General features: G+C 34.0%; 2 protein-coding genes across 3 annotated transcripts; both read right to left on the reverse strand.

Moving 5' to 3' along the window:
* Positions 1-390: 390 nt before the first annotated feature.
* LOC137811657 (protein NRT1/ PTR FAMILY 8.3-like) lies at positions 391-7,925 on the reverse strand. 2 transcript variants are annotated; one of them, XM_068613468.1, is made up of 6 exons: positions 7,792-7,921; positions 7,552-7,657; positions 7,244-7,461; positions 6,340-6,896; positions 1,220-1,307; positions 391-1,141 (listed from the first exon to the last, which is right to left on the reverse strand). In XM_068613468.1, the coding sequence occupies exons 1-6, from the start codon at positions 7,840-7,842 to the stop codon at positions 485-487; spliced, it is 1,677 nt and encodes a 558-aa protein (XP_068469569.1). In that variant the 5' UTR covers positions 7,843-7,921; the 3' UTR covers positions 391-484. The 2 variants fall into 2 exon arrangements, with proteins under 2 accessions (XP_068469569.1, XP_068469568.1); XM_068613467.1 differs by having other exon boundaries at positions 391-1,307; positions 7,792-7,925.
* A 1,748-nt stretch (positions 7,926-9,673) lies between these two features.
* Positions 9,674-15,640, reverse strand: LOC137811658 (protein NRT1/ PTR FAMILY 8.3-like). The gene is made up of 6 exons (XM_068613469.1): positions 15,539-15,640; positions 15,150-15,424; positions 14,107-14,212; positions 13,813-14,030; positions 12,592-13,148; positions 9,674-10,850 (listed from the first exon to the last, which is right to left on the reverse strand). The coding sequence occupies exons 2-6, from the start codon at positions 15,198-15,200 to the stop codon at positions 10,028-10,030; spliced, it is 1,755 nt and encodes a 584-aa protein (XP_068469570.1). The 5' UTR covers positions 15,201-15,424; positions 15,539-15,640; the 3' UTR covers positions 9,674-10,027.
* Positions 15,641-16,379: the final 739 nt, after the last annotated feature.

A 16,379-nucleotide genomic window follows, 5' to 3' on the forward strand; every position in this document is an offset into this window, starting at 1 on the left:
AAAACAATCCAGGATTTGACTGTACTCACAATTTTAACAAACATAGGTCATGATTGTATTTACAAGTATTTTTAACATGATGGGACATACCAGACTTAATACTAGATTTTAAATTTAACTCAATATGATGAAACCATTTTTTCTTCTATTTATATATTATAATATTGTGATATATCTACTAATGTATGATTTTAGACATAGTTTTGTTTCCATTTTACTAATGTACGAGTTGAGACAGTTTTTTAACCAAAAATTGAAATGAACACATCTCATGCACATCACTAAAAGAATGAGACTATTGTTGATCGAACGAAAGTAATAATAATTTTCCACCTAGAGGAAAGGGCAAGACTACTTTTAAGCCAGCTAAGTAAAAGAAGAATACACAGGTTGGTAGCAAAAATACTAACAGAAAAATCACGGCAATGACAGAAGGAAGGATACATCAGAACATGCTTCCGTCCCAATAGATGCCAGAAAAATCTTAATAAATCTTCTTCTGCTTGTACCTTTTGGCAGCAACAATGTACAGCAACAAATTTAAGAAGCTAAGTCCAGCTAAAAGGAAGAAAAAGTAATGGAGATGACCTTGGTTCAAGTTATCAGGAATCCAACCAAAATTTCCACCTCGTGTGGTAAAGTAAGTTACGATAGTAAGAATGAGAGAGCTCAAGTAATTTCCCAATGAAAAATTCAGAAGTGGCAGTGCAGTACCTAGAGTCTTCATAGAATTTGGAGCTTGGTCATACAAGAACTCAAGCTGCCCCACAAATGTGAATACTTCTGCTGCCCCTAAGAAGAAGTTCTGAGGGATTTGCCAAAATATACTAAGGGGCACTGCAACAGGTTTATCAACAAGGTCAAACTCTCTTGCAATTTTCAGACGCATAATCTCAACAACAGCAGCTGATAACATGCACAAGACTGAAATGAAAAGGCCAATGCCCATTCTTTGCAACTGTGAAAAACCCCTTTCCTTGCCTGTGAACTTCCTTGTGATGGGAACAATTATCTTGTCATAGAGAGGGACCCACAAAATAACACTAATGACATCAAAAATTGAGAGGGAAGCCGGGGGTATTTTGAAGTTACCAATACGTGTATCCATCATTGTTGCTTGCTCCACAAACAATGTTGACATCTGGGCATAAACAGCAGAAAAAATTATCCCCGTAGACCAAATCGGAAGCATTTGAATCAAGATTTTCAATTCTTCCACCTGTGTTACTGTGCAAAGTCTCCATTGATTAGAATAGTCACCGCTATTTCTTTCATATTCGGATACTATAGCAGCTTTATCAAGACACCTTCATTAAAGGGGGAAAAAAGAAAAGAAAACATAAGATTTTAAGAAAGTTATGTGCAGTAAAGTCCTGTTTGTAGTTGTTAAACGAAGATAACTTGAACCATATAAACATAGAACCATAACATGAAAAGAGAAGAGAGGTACAGAGCAACAGAACAATTGTCGTATTTGTTGCTGAACCATATTGTATTTCATATTCTGAATCTTATTTAAGAGTAATTACATGAGAAATGACAATCCCTCATCGTACTCGAACATGCTCTCAGCAAAAGATCATTCCGCACTACATTTAGGGTACAAATCTTACCAAAATCAGAATATAACCATCACTGAACATTCCCACTGACACAAGAAAGCTAACTGAAATAAGTAAACATAATTACAGTAGTAAAAAAGAAGAGTTTTACAGCCCATCAATTTAACACTTAATACAGCACGGCCCAACCTATCATGCAAACCCTCAAGACAGAAAAGCCAACCTTCATGAATGAAAGATTATATCATGTAATGGGTCCTTGTGGGCAACATATGTTGGCAAATTCTCCCTGTACCTCCATTGCTCCTTCCTACACCTCCATATAATTTTGAAAAGCCAAATATACCGGCAGTATACCAGATTGATCAACCCGGTTTGTTTTAATCATTTACAAACAGGATTGTACAATCCGGTATACAAGTCCGGATCCGGTTTCAATTACCGGATTGTATAAGCTGGTATTCAAATAAGAAAAATTTGGGGAATATTTTCAGAAAAAGCTGCGATTGATAACCAACGGTGGAGCAGATTTCAGAAAGATAATTTTAGATTTTGGCCACAAAATCAATGGGTGGCTTTCTCAACAGAATCATCCTCGCTTAGCAGAGTGGATGAGTGGGTGAAAGATCTCGAAATTCAGCAGCCACCTCCTGATAATGATTTTGGTGATGACAGCATTGGAAGCATGCCTTCCCACCTTCTCCTGATGATGGTAGATTAATTGCAAGAAGCACATCTCAGTTGATACGACATCCAGATGCCAATATTTCCAAAGAGATACTGAATGCCAATAGTCTGGTGCAGTCCCTAAACCCAGCCTCAACTGCTGCTCATATATCAGGCATTAGTATAAAAGCCATCCCTCTCTTTCACACTTCTTCAGTCTCCTCTCTATCAATTTGTCAAGCAATCTTATAGGTACGCTTTTCTGAGAGAAAAAAAGTTACCCTTAACATCACTTACTCATAATAATAATATTAACTAAACTGATTGGCTCTCCTTATCATTGATTTGTAGTTCACATCACGCCTGGATTTCTCCCAAAGGGTATTCATATACTGAACCTGTCAAGAAACAAAATCAAATACTGGACTGGCCATTCCGGAATTCAAATTTTTTTATTTGGGTATTGGCTTGTACAATCTGATAGTTGAAACCGGATCCGGACTTGTAAAACGGATTGTACAAACCGGTTTGTAAATGATAAAAACAAACCGGTTTGTACAATCTGGTAACCCCAAATCTAGTTTCAACTACCGGATTGTACAAGCCGGTATTCAAAATAAAAAGAGGTGTCCAAATTGGCCAATCCAGTATACTATCAAGTATATTTGGCTTTTCAAAATTATATGGAGGTGCGGGAAGGAGCAATGGAGGTGAAGGGAGAATTTGCCACGTGTTTTGTTGCTTTTGTAGTAAGAGGCCTCTATTGGTCCAAAAATATCACCTATTTAGGTGGTATCTCACTTGAATAAAAGTAGGAAACTAGCAACACTCCTTATGACTTTTCTTGAAGACTCTCATCTTGCTTCTTAGCTCATTAAACTTAGCACATGGAAGTGCTTTACTTAAAATGTGAGCAATTTGATCTTCAGACCTGCAATGTAGCAATTGAAAATTTTCATTCTGCTCAGCTTCTCTTGTAGCATGAAATGCAACATTGATATGCTAGGTTCTCCCATGTTGAATTGGATTTTCAGCAACAGCTGTGACTGAATTGTTGTCACACCATAAAACAGTAGCTTTCTCCTATATATGATTTAAGTCTTCAAAACATTTTTTATCCCGAGCTTGATTTGAAGCAACAGCAAAATACTTTACTTCAGCTGAGGGTTGAGAAACTACGTCTTCAACTGCAAGTTGACTTGATGTGCTTGTTATTGTTGAGTTTGGTTAGGCTTAAATCTGTAATACCTCCCCCTATGTCTCAACCTTTTGCAGTTGTTACATTGAATTTGAGGCTTACCCTTGAAACAACAATTTTTTGACAAGTGATTTGTTCTTTCACATGTAGTACGAGAAGGAAAATTACCCCATGCAGCTGATTCATTTGAACTCTCATCCATCTTATTTTTCCTATTTTGATCACCACTTGTTCAATGGTTCAGCTTCCTTTGATTTTTCTAAACCGGTTGTTTCCCCTTATGTCAAGCTTGAAATGCACCTTCAGTTACATCATTCATCCATATTGACAACCTTTGCTCTGAAGATTGCAATTTACTAACCATCTCCGAAATATTTTATTTCTTAAGATTACATGACTCTTCAAATAAGAGCAACTTTGGCTTCATGGACCTTAGGGTTTAGGGTAGGATAATCAACAATGTTTCTATAACCTTGTTGTTTTCTACAACCTCTCCATATAGCCTCATTTGATTCACCAAATGGGACAACTTTGAAGTGTACTCCTTGATAGACTCATTCCCATCATTCTTAGCATTTCAAACTCTCTTTTAATAGTCAAAAGCTTAATTGACCTTATCCTTTCATCAACTGCATATCTTTCATTCAATTCATCCCATATTTGCTTTGCCTTTTTTATATGCATAATGTTGGTAAACACCTCATCTGTCAAGATGAATTAAAACATGAGACAACTTTCTCCTTGCTCACAATCTCCTCCTCACGTTGCTTCATTTGAGCTATGGTAGGATTAGCTCTCAATGGTGGTACCAGCTTATCTTGATCTGCATACTCCCATAAGCCAAAGAACTTTAAACATTGTCTCATTTGACAACCCCTATGTGATAATTTTCCCCAAAAAATTGAGAAACAGTGAAACAACATTGTTCCCTGAAATCATTTGATCTCTCAACAGTATTTGAACTCTCCTCTCAGTTTTTTTTCTTTCAAATTCACAACCTATAAGAACACTGCTCTAGATACCACTGCTAAATACAGTTAACTTAAATAATATAAGCATAAAACAGTTCCATAACATGAAAAGAAAAGACTGGTGAAGAGAAACAAAGCAATTTTCGTATTTGCTACCGGACCATATTGTATTTCATACTTTGAATCATATTTAAGGGTAAATACAGGAGAAATGACAGTCCATCATCATACTCATGCATGTTGTTAGCAACAGATCATTACCCACTACATTTAGAGTACAAATCTGTCCAAAATTAGAGCAAATCAATATCTGAACATTATCACTGACATAAGCAAACTAACTTAAATAAGAAAACATAATTACCACAATAAAAAAATAAGATTTTACAGACCATTAATTTAACAGTAGTTGGTTGTAGTTGACATTATGGGCGAAGCATTTTTAAGCAAGTGAGGATCCTAAAAATTATTATTGGAAGAAGAAAAAAATGTTAAAACAGCTTTAAACTTTAGCACAAGATTTCTCAACCCAACGAAGACAGGATAAAAGAAAAATGTTTAAACGTAATCTATCCTAGAAAAGTGTCAAAGACCACAACATGCTTACAATTGGGAAAAGGAGAAAAATATAACAAAGAATTTGACATAAAATGGTTACAAAATAACATAAAGCAAAGTGAAGTGAAAAGCATAAAAAGGTTTTCCCTATGCAAATAGATCTAATAGCACTATAATTCAATAAAAAATTGAACAGAAGATTTTTTAGAAAACTCTCAATTTGGTCCTTAAAGTTATATCAATTACAGCATTAATCCTTTAAAAAAAATACTTACTTACTTAGACCTGCACAGATTTATATCATCACCATATTTGTTCCCCAAGATTTTGTCACAAAATTAGTCCCTCAAAGATTTAATCTGTCATCATCACTCAAGGATCTAAAGTGTCACCATATTTGTCTATATGGAGGACTATAGCTGTAGTAAAAGAATCTGAGAGACTAAATTAATGACAGATTAAATCTTTTAGGAGCTGACTCGGTGATAAATATTGGGATGGGAGGACTATACAGCAACAACTAGTTAGGCGACTACAATTTTTGGAAGGCTAATTTGGTGACACATAACTTTAGAAAGACCAAATTGGATATTTTCTTTTAATTTGTATGGTATACTAAACTATTTTCCTTTCTTCAACTTGGCGTTGTTCAGCTCCCAGTTATGATAAAATCACAGAATCACATGTGCTCTCATTGATGGTTTAATGAAATTGAATACATTAAACTAACTAAATGAGTCAGAACAATATGATTGACCTTCACTATATAACTTCAAATAAACAGTAGAAATAGCATCATAATATAGATGGCAAATCTTTATCCATATTATCAAACACGGACTCTAGTTCTGCCATAATTACCTTAGTTCACCTAAATAAGTGAACAAAACCCCTAAGCAATTTTTAAGAAACAAGATAGTGAAATCATCTCAATCCAAAAAAAGGTTATAAATTTATAATTGCTCCAGTGCATGCTCCTTAGTACTGCATCAGTAGTATCATACAACAATTAACTGATGAAAGGAGGGGATTCGATAGTATTATGTAATTTATCATGTGTTCCAAACATCAGATAAATCAGAATGATATTAGTCATTCCATCCTGTCAGACCTTACTACTAGGTGAGCCAAGCAAGGCCTACAGGTATAGATAATTTGTATTTTGTAAGTGACAAATTAGACCCTATAATTTACAACTGCATAACAATATAGCAGGGCTCAGCACATGAACATTTTCCCCACAAACACCTAATTCCAAATTTGATATCAGACTAGTTACACTTCAAAGAATATTAGAAAATCAGCATGTATAAAAAAGATAATCCTACGCCTATGTTATGATAATGAAAGAAGATCATAATAATATGTCAGACAGTTTAATTACCTTAGATATTCACGATGCACCAGTTTGCGACTCCCTCTAATTGCATGTGTTTCTGCTGGTATCTCATACAGGAGATTACTGTCACCAGGGACAGGCAGATTGCATTTCCGAACAGACGCATGTAAAACCTGGCAAATTCTTGTAAGAGGACTTCCCCTTGGTTTCTGAAACCTATACAGACGTGTGCCCATGAAGAAGCTTACAATAGATAATCCCATAAACAAAGCAGGGATGCCAAATCCAAGACCCCATCCTCTATTGTCTTGAATCCACACAATTAAGCTGCATGACATAATGGCACCTAGATAGATAGAAAAATAATACCAATTGAAAAACGACGCCTTCTTAATGCTTTCCTCGAGATCAGTGTCATCAAATTGATCTGCCCCAAAAGATGGCACACATACTTTCACACCACCAGTCCCAAGCGCTATCACGTACAGACCAAAGTAGAACACAGCATATTGTGCAGGAGTAGCTGAAGGGCACACAGAACCCAAACATTCAGCAGGCTTCAAAGCTGGTAAAGATGCAGAAAGTGTCAAGGTACACAACCCCTGCACACAGTACCCATGTCACCATTACAACATGAAAAGACAACTAAACAACAAAGCATATATGCAGTTAATAGTTTAATTTTGATACATGGTCAGCATCACACCTTAGAAATCCTCTTTTAAAATAATAATTACAAAAGTCAAGAAAAAATCTATGATTGGAAAACTCTCTTGGTGCATTCTAATTAAATTTATCAAGTATACAATTCATGTGAACCAAAACAAAATCAGGGGTGCTCATATTGTTTATCTTTCATGACTGCCACATTACTGGGCAATCAAGAGAGATAAGTGTGTGAAGAACCATTTCACTAGGAAAAGAGTACCATCTGATCTTAGTTTATTACAATGAAATAAATCAAAGAGGAAGCAGCAATTGTCCAGTATCGACCCCAGTAACCATCTGCTATAACGGCTCCAAGGAGAGGTGTGAGATAAGAAGTGCCTAGCCAGATGCTGACGTCTCTTGCAGCAGAAACGTTTCCTTGATGCAGTTTGGTAGTGACATAGGTAACAAGATTTGTGGAAATTCCGAAGTAGGCCAAACGTTCACAACACTCATTACCTGAGATTCATGTACACATAAATGACATGAACAAAAAACTTACAATTTAATGAAATAAGAGGAATGTAGAAGCATAGAATCCATAGATACCTAGGATAAAAGGACAAGCCCTCCAATTGCCAGTGTTCTTCTTAAGAGCAGCCCTCCCTCTAAAGTCATCAGTGCCATCTCCTGTGTACTCTTCACCCCTTTCATCCTTCACAGTTAAATAAACAAAACAATCATATATCATAGCAAAATACCATTTTTTTTTTAGTATATGCTGTGTTATGGCAAGGCTTGTATACAGTAATTAGCTCCACATGAAAGAAAAATGGAGTGAAGGAGAACCTGAAGAAAACCCTCTTCCCGAAGTGCTGCATCCTCAAGGGTAGAACCCATGCCTTCGGTGAGAACCCTCTCTCTCTCTTCTGATTCTAAACTGATTCAGTGATGAAAGGAATTCAGTTAAACATGTATAATATAATTTAGTTAAAATATCCTATTAATATATAGATTTTTAATTTGATTTTGATACGGTAAATATATTTTCGTTAGTTGTTAATTAAATATTATCTTCTATATTTTTTAAAATAATTATTATAAAACTCGGTAATTTTTTATTTTTTTCCCTTTTTCTGTTATAAAACTCAGTAATTTTAAAATACGTGATCTTGGAAATTTTACACTATTAATATAGTCTAATTATATTTTAGATTGTTTACATTGTGGTTTAATTGTAAATTGTTTTAGATTATTTTTTTATTTATAAAATAATATTTAAAATTGTATTTAGGTAAGTCATTATCAGTACTCGAAAAAATATAATTTACTTAAATGTATCATTGAAGAAATAATAGTGATAAAATATACAATGAATTTGCCTATTACTAACCTTGAAATGTACAATAAACCAAATCCAAAAAGGCAAATTCTTCCAGCACCTTATCAATTTGTGACTTCCATTTATTTTTTTCAAAATTTTTAAAATTATCCTTCATTTCAAAAATAACAAAAATTCAAAATTCAAAAAATGTACTTCAAAAAAATAAATTCAAAATAGATATTATGATGTTCAAAAATGAAATTTTGAAATAGAATTCGTCAAATTTCATTTAGAAAAATGATTCCAAAATTCAAAAATTACGTTACAGGAAAGACAGTCTAAAAAAATGGAAACATATTCAAAAATAATTTCAAAAATTTAAAAAAATATTTCAAAAATCTAAATCTAGAAACGTGTTTCAGAAAGGGTTTTCATAAATATTTTTTATCCACATTTTTTTCATTTCATATAAAAACCAAGTGCGGATTCAAATTGATCGATATAGGAAATAGTTGCCATACAAAAAATATGAAGAATTTTCAACGATGAGATTGTGCACCCTCTGCAGTTCGATTTGGATCAGAACAAGGTCACATTTCAGGCAATTTCTTCCTGCACCTCCATAGAAGACATAAAAGTCATTTTCTTCATCTTCTTCAATGAGGTATCTTTCCCTTTTTTTAATTCTAAAATTCAGAATATATTTTATGGGTTTAAAAATACATTTTAAAATCTAAAATTCGAAAATAAAATAATTTTTCAAATTCTATAATTATAATGTATTTTCTGGATTTGAATATATATTCCAAACTCTAAAATTCTGAAAACAAAATTATATTATGAATTTTAGAGTTCGAAATCTATTTTGAAACACAAAAAATACCTTTTAAATTCTTAAATGTATTTTCAACACAGAAAATACTTTTCAAACTCTAGAATTTGGAAAAAAAGTTTAAAAGGTATTTTATGCGATTGTCATTAGCCAATAGCTACATGTTGAGTCACTATCTGCTGTGGTATCTAATTTTATAATTCTAAATATGGAAAACATTCATTTGATTGTAATTTTTTTATTATTATTCTTTTTAATACTTCTATTATTTTATGTGTGTTTGAGGACCTGCAGATTGGCTTTAATCTAAAATAGCTTAAGAGTACCATGGGTGTTGTACATGATATAAATATATAAATAGGAGTACTCTCTGATTTGGGTTAGAATATTCTTAAATGTTACACTTTATCTATTTATATTAATTCTTTCACTTTATCTATTTATATTAAAATTTTTTTGATAAAAAAACTTCTATTGTTTTATTAGGGAACAAGACCTTAATTAATTCGAATGAAATCGAGAAGTTAACTTGAAGTTTTATTTTTTAAAATTAATACTATTACACGCAACTCAAATGACAATAAATCCTTGATGGAATTATGAAACGATGGAGCACATAAAAAGAGTAACAACCTTTGTACATCAATCAATAATTACAAGTGTAAATGTCGCAATGTTAGATAAATTGAACATTAACTTCCCATAATAAGCTTACAAGGGTATCACCTAATCTCATCACTTCCAGGCTTCATGAGAGGGCAGAGAGAAAGCGGTTTTGAACTGGGCATGACACAGATTTTCCTTTTTAAGTGAAAGAAACGAACATAATTGTAGAACATCATTATTCATTCCACATACAGAACAATCACGACATTGACATTAGGAAATAGCAGAACATCCTTGCTGTCCAAATAAATGCTTGAAAAATCTTAAGCAGACCTCTTTTGCTTGTACCTTTTAGCAGCAACAACGTAGACAAACATATTTAAGAAGCTAAGTCCAGCTAAAAGCCAGAAAAAGTAATCGAGATGACCTTCGTTCAAGTTATCTGGAATCCATCCAGGATTTCCACCTTTTGTGGTGAAGTAAGTCACTACAGTAAGAATAAATGAGCTGAGGTAACTTCCCAGAGAAGTAGTCAGCAGAGACAAAGCACTGCATAAACTCCGCATGGCATCTGGGGATTGGTCATAGAAAAACTCAAGCTGCCCCACGAATGTGAATACTTCTGCTGCCCCCAATAAGAAATACTGAGGGACTTGCCAAAATATATTAAGGGGTACTGGAACAGGTTGATCAACAAGATCAAGCTCTTCTGCAAGCTGCAGACGTACAATCTCCACTATAGCAGCTGCTGACATGCACAGGACTGAAATAAAAAGGCCAATTCCCATTCTTTGCAACTCTGAAAAGCCCCTCTCTTTGCCTGTAAATTTCCTTGCAATAGGAACAATAACGCTGTCATAGACGGGGACCCAGAAAATAACACTTATCACATCAAAACTTGAGAGGGAAGCAGGAGGAATCCTGAAGGAACCAAGATTTGTTTTCATCATCGTCCCTTGTTCCACAAACAATGTTGACATCTGGGCATAAACAGCAGCAAAAACAATCCCAGTAGACCAAATTGGAAACATGCGAATCAAGATTTTCAATTCCTCCACCTGTGTAACACTGCAAATTCTCCATTTGTTAGAATAGTCACCAGTTTTGCTCTCGGCATCAGACACTACAGCCGCCCTATCAAGACACCTTCAATGAAACAAAAGAAATGGGGTTTAGATAACAGGAAGCCCACATTGAGTGTAAAATATTCTGAAGAGGATAAGGCTACTTTAACTATTATCAATAGTAGAATAGAAAAACATTATTAGGAAAATAGCTAAAAATTTAAAATTTTATTTGAGAAATTCTCAACTTTATAGAGATTTTCTAAACCAAAATTGGTTATAAAGAAATCTTTCCAACACCATAATATTCTTATAAAAAGGAAAAAAAAACAATAAATCTTCCAGTATCCTACTCGAAAGAGTAACAACAGTCTGATGTATTTTTTATCCCTCTTGAATAAACAAATGATTAAACATAGCAAGCTCATTCTTTGATGACATCCAAATAAGACAAGCAAATAAACTTTGTATAGCCATTTCTAACAATCCAGAATAGGAGACTTTTATGTGCAAAGTTAAGCCATGAACGAAAATTTAATTATGAATAGTAAGGCAACAAAATGAAGACATAATAATTAGATAAGCATCCGATGATCATTTTTCTTAAAAACATATGCTTCCATTAGTTCCATATCAAACAGATACTGCAATACAAACTTACGGGCAAAGTGAAATAAAAAGAAAACTTGTTACTTATATTCGTAGATCTCAAAACGACAGCAATAATAAATACCAGTACATTTAATCAGCATCAATAAATTTTATATATACCGGGCCTTTTTTACTCTCTTATGTTTAAGGCCTCATTTGGCACACTGGATAGGAAAAGATTCACTAAATAAAGAAGGGGTAGGATAAAAACTATCCACCTAATAAGCATTTAAAGCTATCATGCTTTTCCGATTCCTGACTAAGATTGAATAGGAAACACACTAAAACCCTTACGTATCAAGACACTACCAAATTTCATGCAAACCAATTTCTTTTTCTGTTATAACTTGATAAAATTTCACGGACAAGGGGAAACACACCTCACAATAAACTTCAACCATAGAACCAGAGAGATGTGGGGAAGGGAGTTCGAGATATGAAAAAAGAAGCAGAAAATAAAAAGGGAGAATTAAGGAAAAGAATAATATTTTTCTCTTAAAAGAAATCCCCCTTATGAGACAGTTTAGTGACATTCATAAACACAGTTGGGTCTTTCTGGTATTCGATACATATTTAAAGATGATAGTTTTAGTTAGTCAAAAACTTTCACCTAAAAGATGATGTTTTATGAACGAGTCCATTAGAAGCACAAAGTTGTTACAAAAGTTACAAATTATCTGTTCCCACTATTCCAACTTTGATGATTGTGCCAACTATGGTATCTAATGAGGGGATGTCAGCTTATGGGTAACAAAATATGGCAACAGTCCTAGAGTAGAAAAAGAGGTGTAACAAGGGTTACAGTGGGGTGTCACAAGAAATCACCTCATGAGTAAAAGACCAGGTAGTGTTGTTCTCTCTGTTATGCACACCAAACACCTAATATTGGTTATCCTATCAGGCCTTATCTTGTGTGATAAGGCCTAAGCACTTAAGGTCTAGCTAACCGTAACTGGTTGGTCAGAGCCTAACATGAACAATCTCTATTTAGTATTACCCTTAAACAATCAAGTTTGAAATGGGTTGGAGGACAAAGACAAATTGCACTTTAACAAGAGTATCAGGAATAAGTTAACATGCATAATAAGACACTTCTTTTCCTGTATTGTGAGTTTGGGAGCATGAAAGCAAATGACACAGTAACAGTAAACACAAAAGTAAAATAAAATTACTTTAGTTCATCACTATGCTCCAGTTTCCGACTTCCTTTAATTGCAGAGCTATTATCTGGTGTCTCATATAGGAGACTACTATCCTCAGGGACAACCAGATTTCGCTTCCGAGTAGCTGCTACCACAACCTGGCACATTCTTGTAATAGGGCTCCCGCCTGGTTTTTGAAACCTGTAAAGGGGCGTGCCTAAAAAGAAGCTTCCAATGGCTAATGTCATAAACAAAGCAGGAATGCCAAATCCAAGACCCCAGCCAGCATTTTCTTGAATCCAAACAATAAAAGTGCTGGATACAAAGGCACCTATGTTGATAGAAAAGTAAAACCAGTTGAAAAAGGATCCCTTCTTAATCCTTTCCCCGGAATCAGTATCATCAAACTGATCTGCCCCAAAAGATGACACACATGGTTTTATACCACCAGTCCCAAGTGCAATCAGGTAGAGACCAAAGAAAAACAGAGCATATTGTGCAGGAGTAGCTGGAGGGCATGAAGCACCCAGACACTCTGCAGGCTTGAACACAGGTACCGATGCAGAAAGAGTCAACGTACCCATTCCCTGAATGAAATGGCCATGTTACATATTAAATTATGTATAGACCACTGAACAACAAAGCACATAGAAGCAAAATATGCACATAAACAAAAGTATGACAAAGAATACTAACATGCTGATAAACAAATCCAAAGTGTTCCAGATACTAACTGTATAACTTCTCAAATGTGATAATGCATTTGAAAATATATTAAGTTCTCGAGAAATCTGTGAAAGTTCCTTACTACATGGTAAGAAAATTGGATATCATGTAGAGCAGTGCAATGGACGAAAAAAGTTTGAATCACAGTACACTAAAAACTGGTCCTCTGATTCTCCTATTTTCAAATTTTTCTGACAGCATAATATTTGCCATTCTTTCATACCCTTCACCATTTTCTTTTTTCTTTATGTCGTGACAAGCAATGTAAGAGAATTCATTTCTGCACACAAGCAATGCCTAGAAAATGATCCAATAAAATCCTATCACCACTAAAAATAACAACATAAAATAGTATAAAAATATTCCTTGACTGTGTCCGCAAATCCTATTCCCAGATAAATCCTCACTGTATGGCAGGCATGTATTTTGCTTTATCTCAATGAAATTGTGTAAGACATTTCCAGCTGTATATCAAGAGGGGGATGTGTGTGGAAAATCATTTGATAAGGAAAATTTAGTAATTACAATGACATAAATCATGGAGAAAACAGCAATTGTCCAGTATCGTCCCCAATAAGCATCTGCCAAAACGGCTCCAATGAGAGGTGTGAGATAGCAAGTGCCTTGCCAAGTGGTGACATTTCGTGCAGCAGAGACATTTCCTTGATGCAGTTTCTGGGTAAGATAGGTAACAAGATTTGTTGCAATGCCATAATAAGCCAAACGTTCACAACACTCGTTGCCTGCAATTCACATTTCATAAAAAGGCAATCAACAAAAATGAATAATCTCTATGGATAAGGCAATGAAAAAACTTACCTAAGATAAATGGGCAAGCTTTCCAATTGCCAGTGCTCTTCTTAAGAACAGGCCTCCCTTTAAAGTCGACTGATCCATCTCCTGTGTATAGTTTTCTCTCTTCATCCTTCAGTATAAAACAACCAATTGTTAGCATTGGTGAAAAATAACACGTTCTGGCAAAGATCCAAACAAGGAATAGACAAGAAAGACACTGGCTATATAAAACATTTCGTTGCCCCACAACTTTATGTTTGACTATCAAGAGGTATAGGAAAGGGGGACAATTAACTAAATAGTCGATTTGAAAGTCAAAGAAAGGCGGATGATATTGCTATAATGTTGAAAGATTTGGTTGTGACTGATATTTCATTCTAAACCAAATCAAGTACATAATTTAAGGCCAAAAACAGCAAAACTATTTAAATAAAATTTCTTCTCATGTTTAATTTACAACTACAAAATATCAAGAGTGAAAACAAATTACTGACAACCAATAAGAGAAGGGAACATCAGACAAACCGATGGAATTGTCAGTAAACTTCATTTGTTTGAGTTTGAGTTTGAGTTACAACTACATCCACCTAATAAACACCGCATGAAAATCCAAAGGATGGGGAAAAATTGAAAGGTACAGCAATTATTTACCCTACCAAATCACTGGAAAATCCTTTCATCCCATTTTACTATACAAACTTCTACAAGAAGCAGCTTGAATACACCACAGTTTGTGTTTCATTACGACAGTCAAAGATGAGTCTATAACCGATTGAACCTCGCACCAATTCTCATTCCACATTTCCAAGCAAATATAACATGAAGCGATAAACAATTCACAACACACAAATTTTGCCAATAAGCAACATCCACAAAACACAAGTAATTTTGAATTACACTCCTCCGGTAAACTATAAATTAAAAAATTATAGAACCTAGCCCACGTCAAAGCGCTCTTACGAGGACGCTGATTGATTATGGAAATAAATAAAAAAATCAAATTAATAACAAAAAGAATAAGAATAATCGAACATGGCTAATGAAAAAAGGTAGAGGACGAAAGTAACCTGAAGAAGAGCCTCTTCAGCGAGCGATAGATCATTCTCCGTAGAACCCATAACTCGTTCCTATCGCAGGAGGAGAAGCGAGTGAGCAACGTTGAATTTAATGACAATTAAAAAATGATATTTCCTCGGAATGCGCAAGAAACGCCGCAATTATTTTCCGATAACACTTTCAAGTTGCAAATCAATGGAGTTTGTTTCAGAGAGAGACGCAACTTGAGAGAAAGAGAGAGAGAGAGAGAGTGAAAGTTTTCGTCTTCCTCAATTGCATCCACCACCTTTAGAAATCCAAGAGAGGAAGCAACCCAGTTAAATTAAATAATAAGAAAATAAAAATAATAATAATAAATATCTGAGGTTTATCTATTTTCCGATAACTTAGCGTCACTCACACCAACAACAAACCCTTGTAACAGCTTGTCGTCTAATGTGGATAAACACTTTTGGCATAGTTTTTTTAACACTTCCCAAATATTCCAATAATTTGCTTTATAATTTTTTTAATAAACTCCACATCTGGTTAAATAGTTTGAAGTTTTTTTAATATTTTATTAAAAGTTGAGCAAGATTCTCCAAGTGTGACCCCATGTTATGATGGAGCAAAATAATATAAAATTATTTTTTTATTAAGTTAAGATAAATTTTAACTTAATGTAATGTATTTGCGCAGATCAACCTACCTTAATCTTTCTGCAGGAGAGGAAAAAGTTCATAGAAAAATTATAAATAAAAGACTACTAACATAAAAAAAAAATAATGAAAATTATAATCACAAACATATAAAATGAACATTGACTTTAGCTAGAAGGTATCCCACCATACCGAAACATAACAACAAGAGAAAAAATATTTAAAGATTCTCATAAGATATTTCAACCTGCAAAAATAATATGTAAATTAAAATAATCAATATTTATTTGCGAAGCATCTAGTGATAATTATGTGGAAGGTCGTCTGATTTTAAAAATTGAACATTTTATTAATAGTAGATTGAATTAAATAAAATAAATAAATATAATCAAGTCATTACTTTAAAATAAAGTCGATATTTATGGATGCAGTTTGCAAATTATTTTGTGGTATATAAAAAATTATTATTTTTGTAATATTTTATCCTTCTATAAGATTGATTAGGTAAGCTAATAATTTTTTTCAAATAATGAATGAAACCTCTGGTCAAACCATTTTGAATCTAGAATCTCAGAGTACAACAAATGGTTATTCATGATAATT

This window comes from Phaseolus vulgaris, chromosome 2 (assembly GCF_000499845.2).
Source record: "Phaseolus vulgaris cultivar G19833 chromosome 2, P. vulgaris v2.0, whole genome shotgun sequence".
Lineage (NCBI taxonomy): Eukaryota > Viridiplantae > Streptophyta > Magnoliopsida > Fabales > Fabaceae > Phaseolus > Phaseolus vulgaris.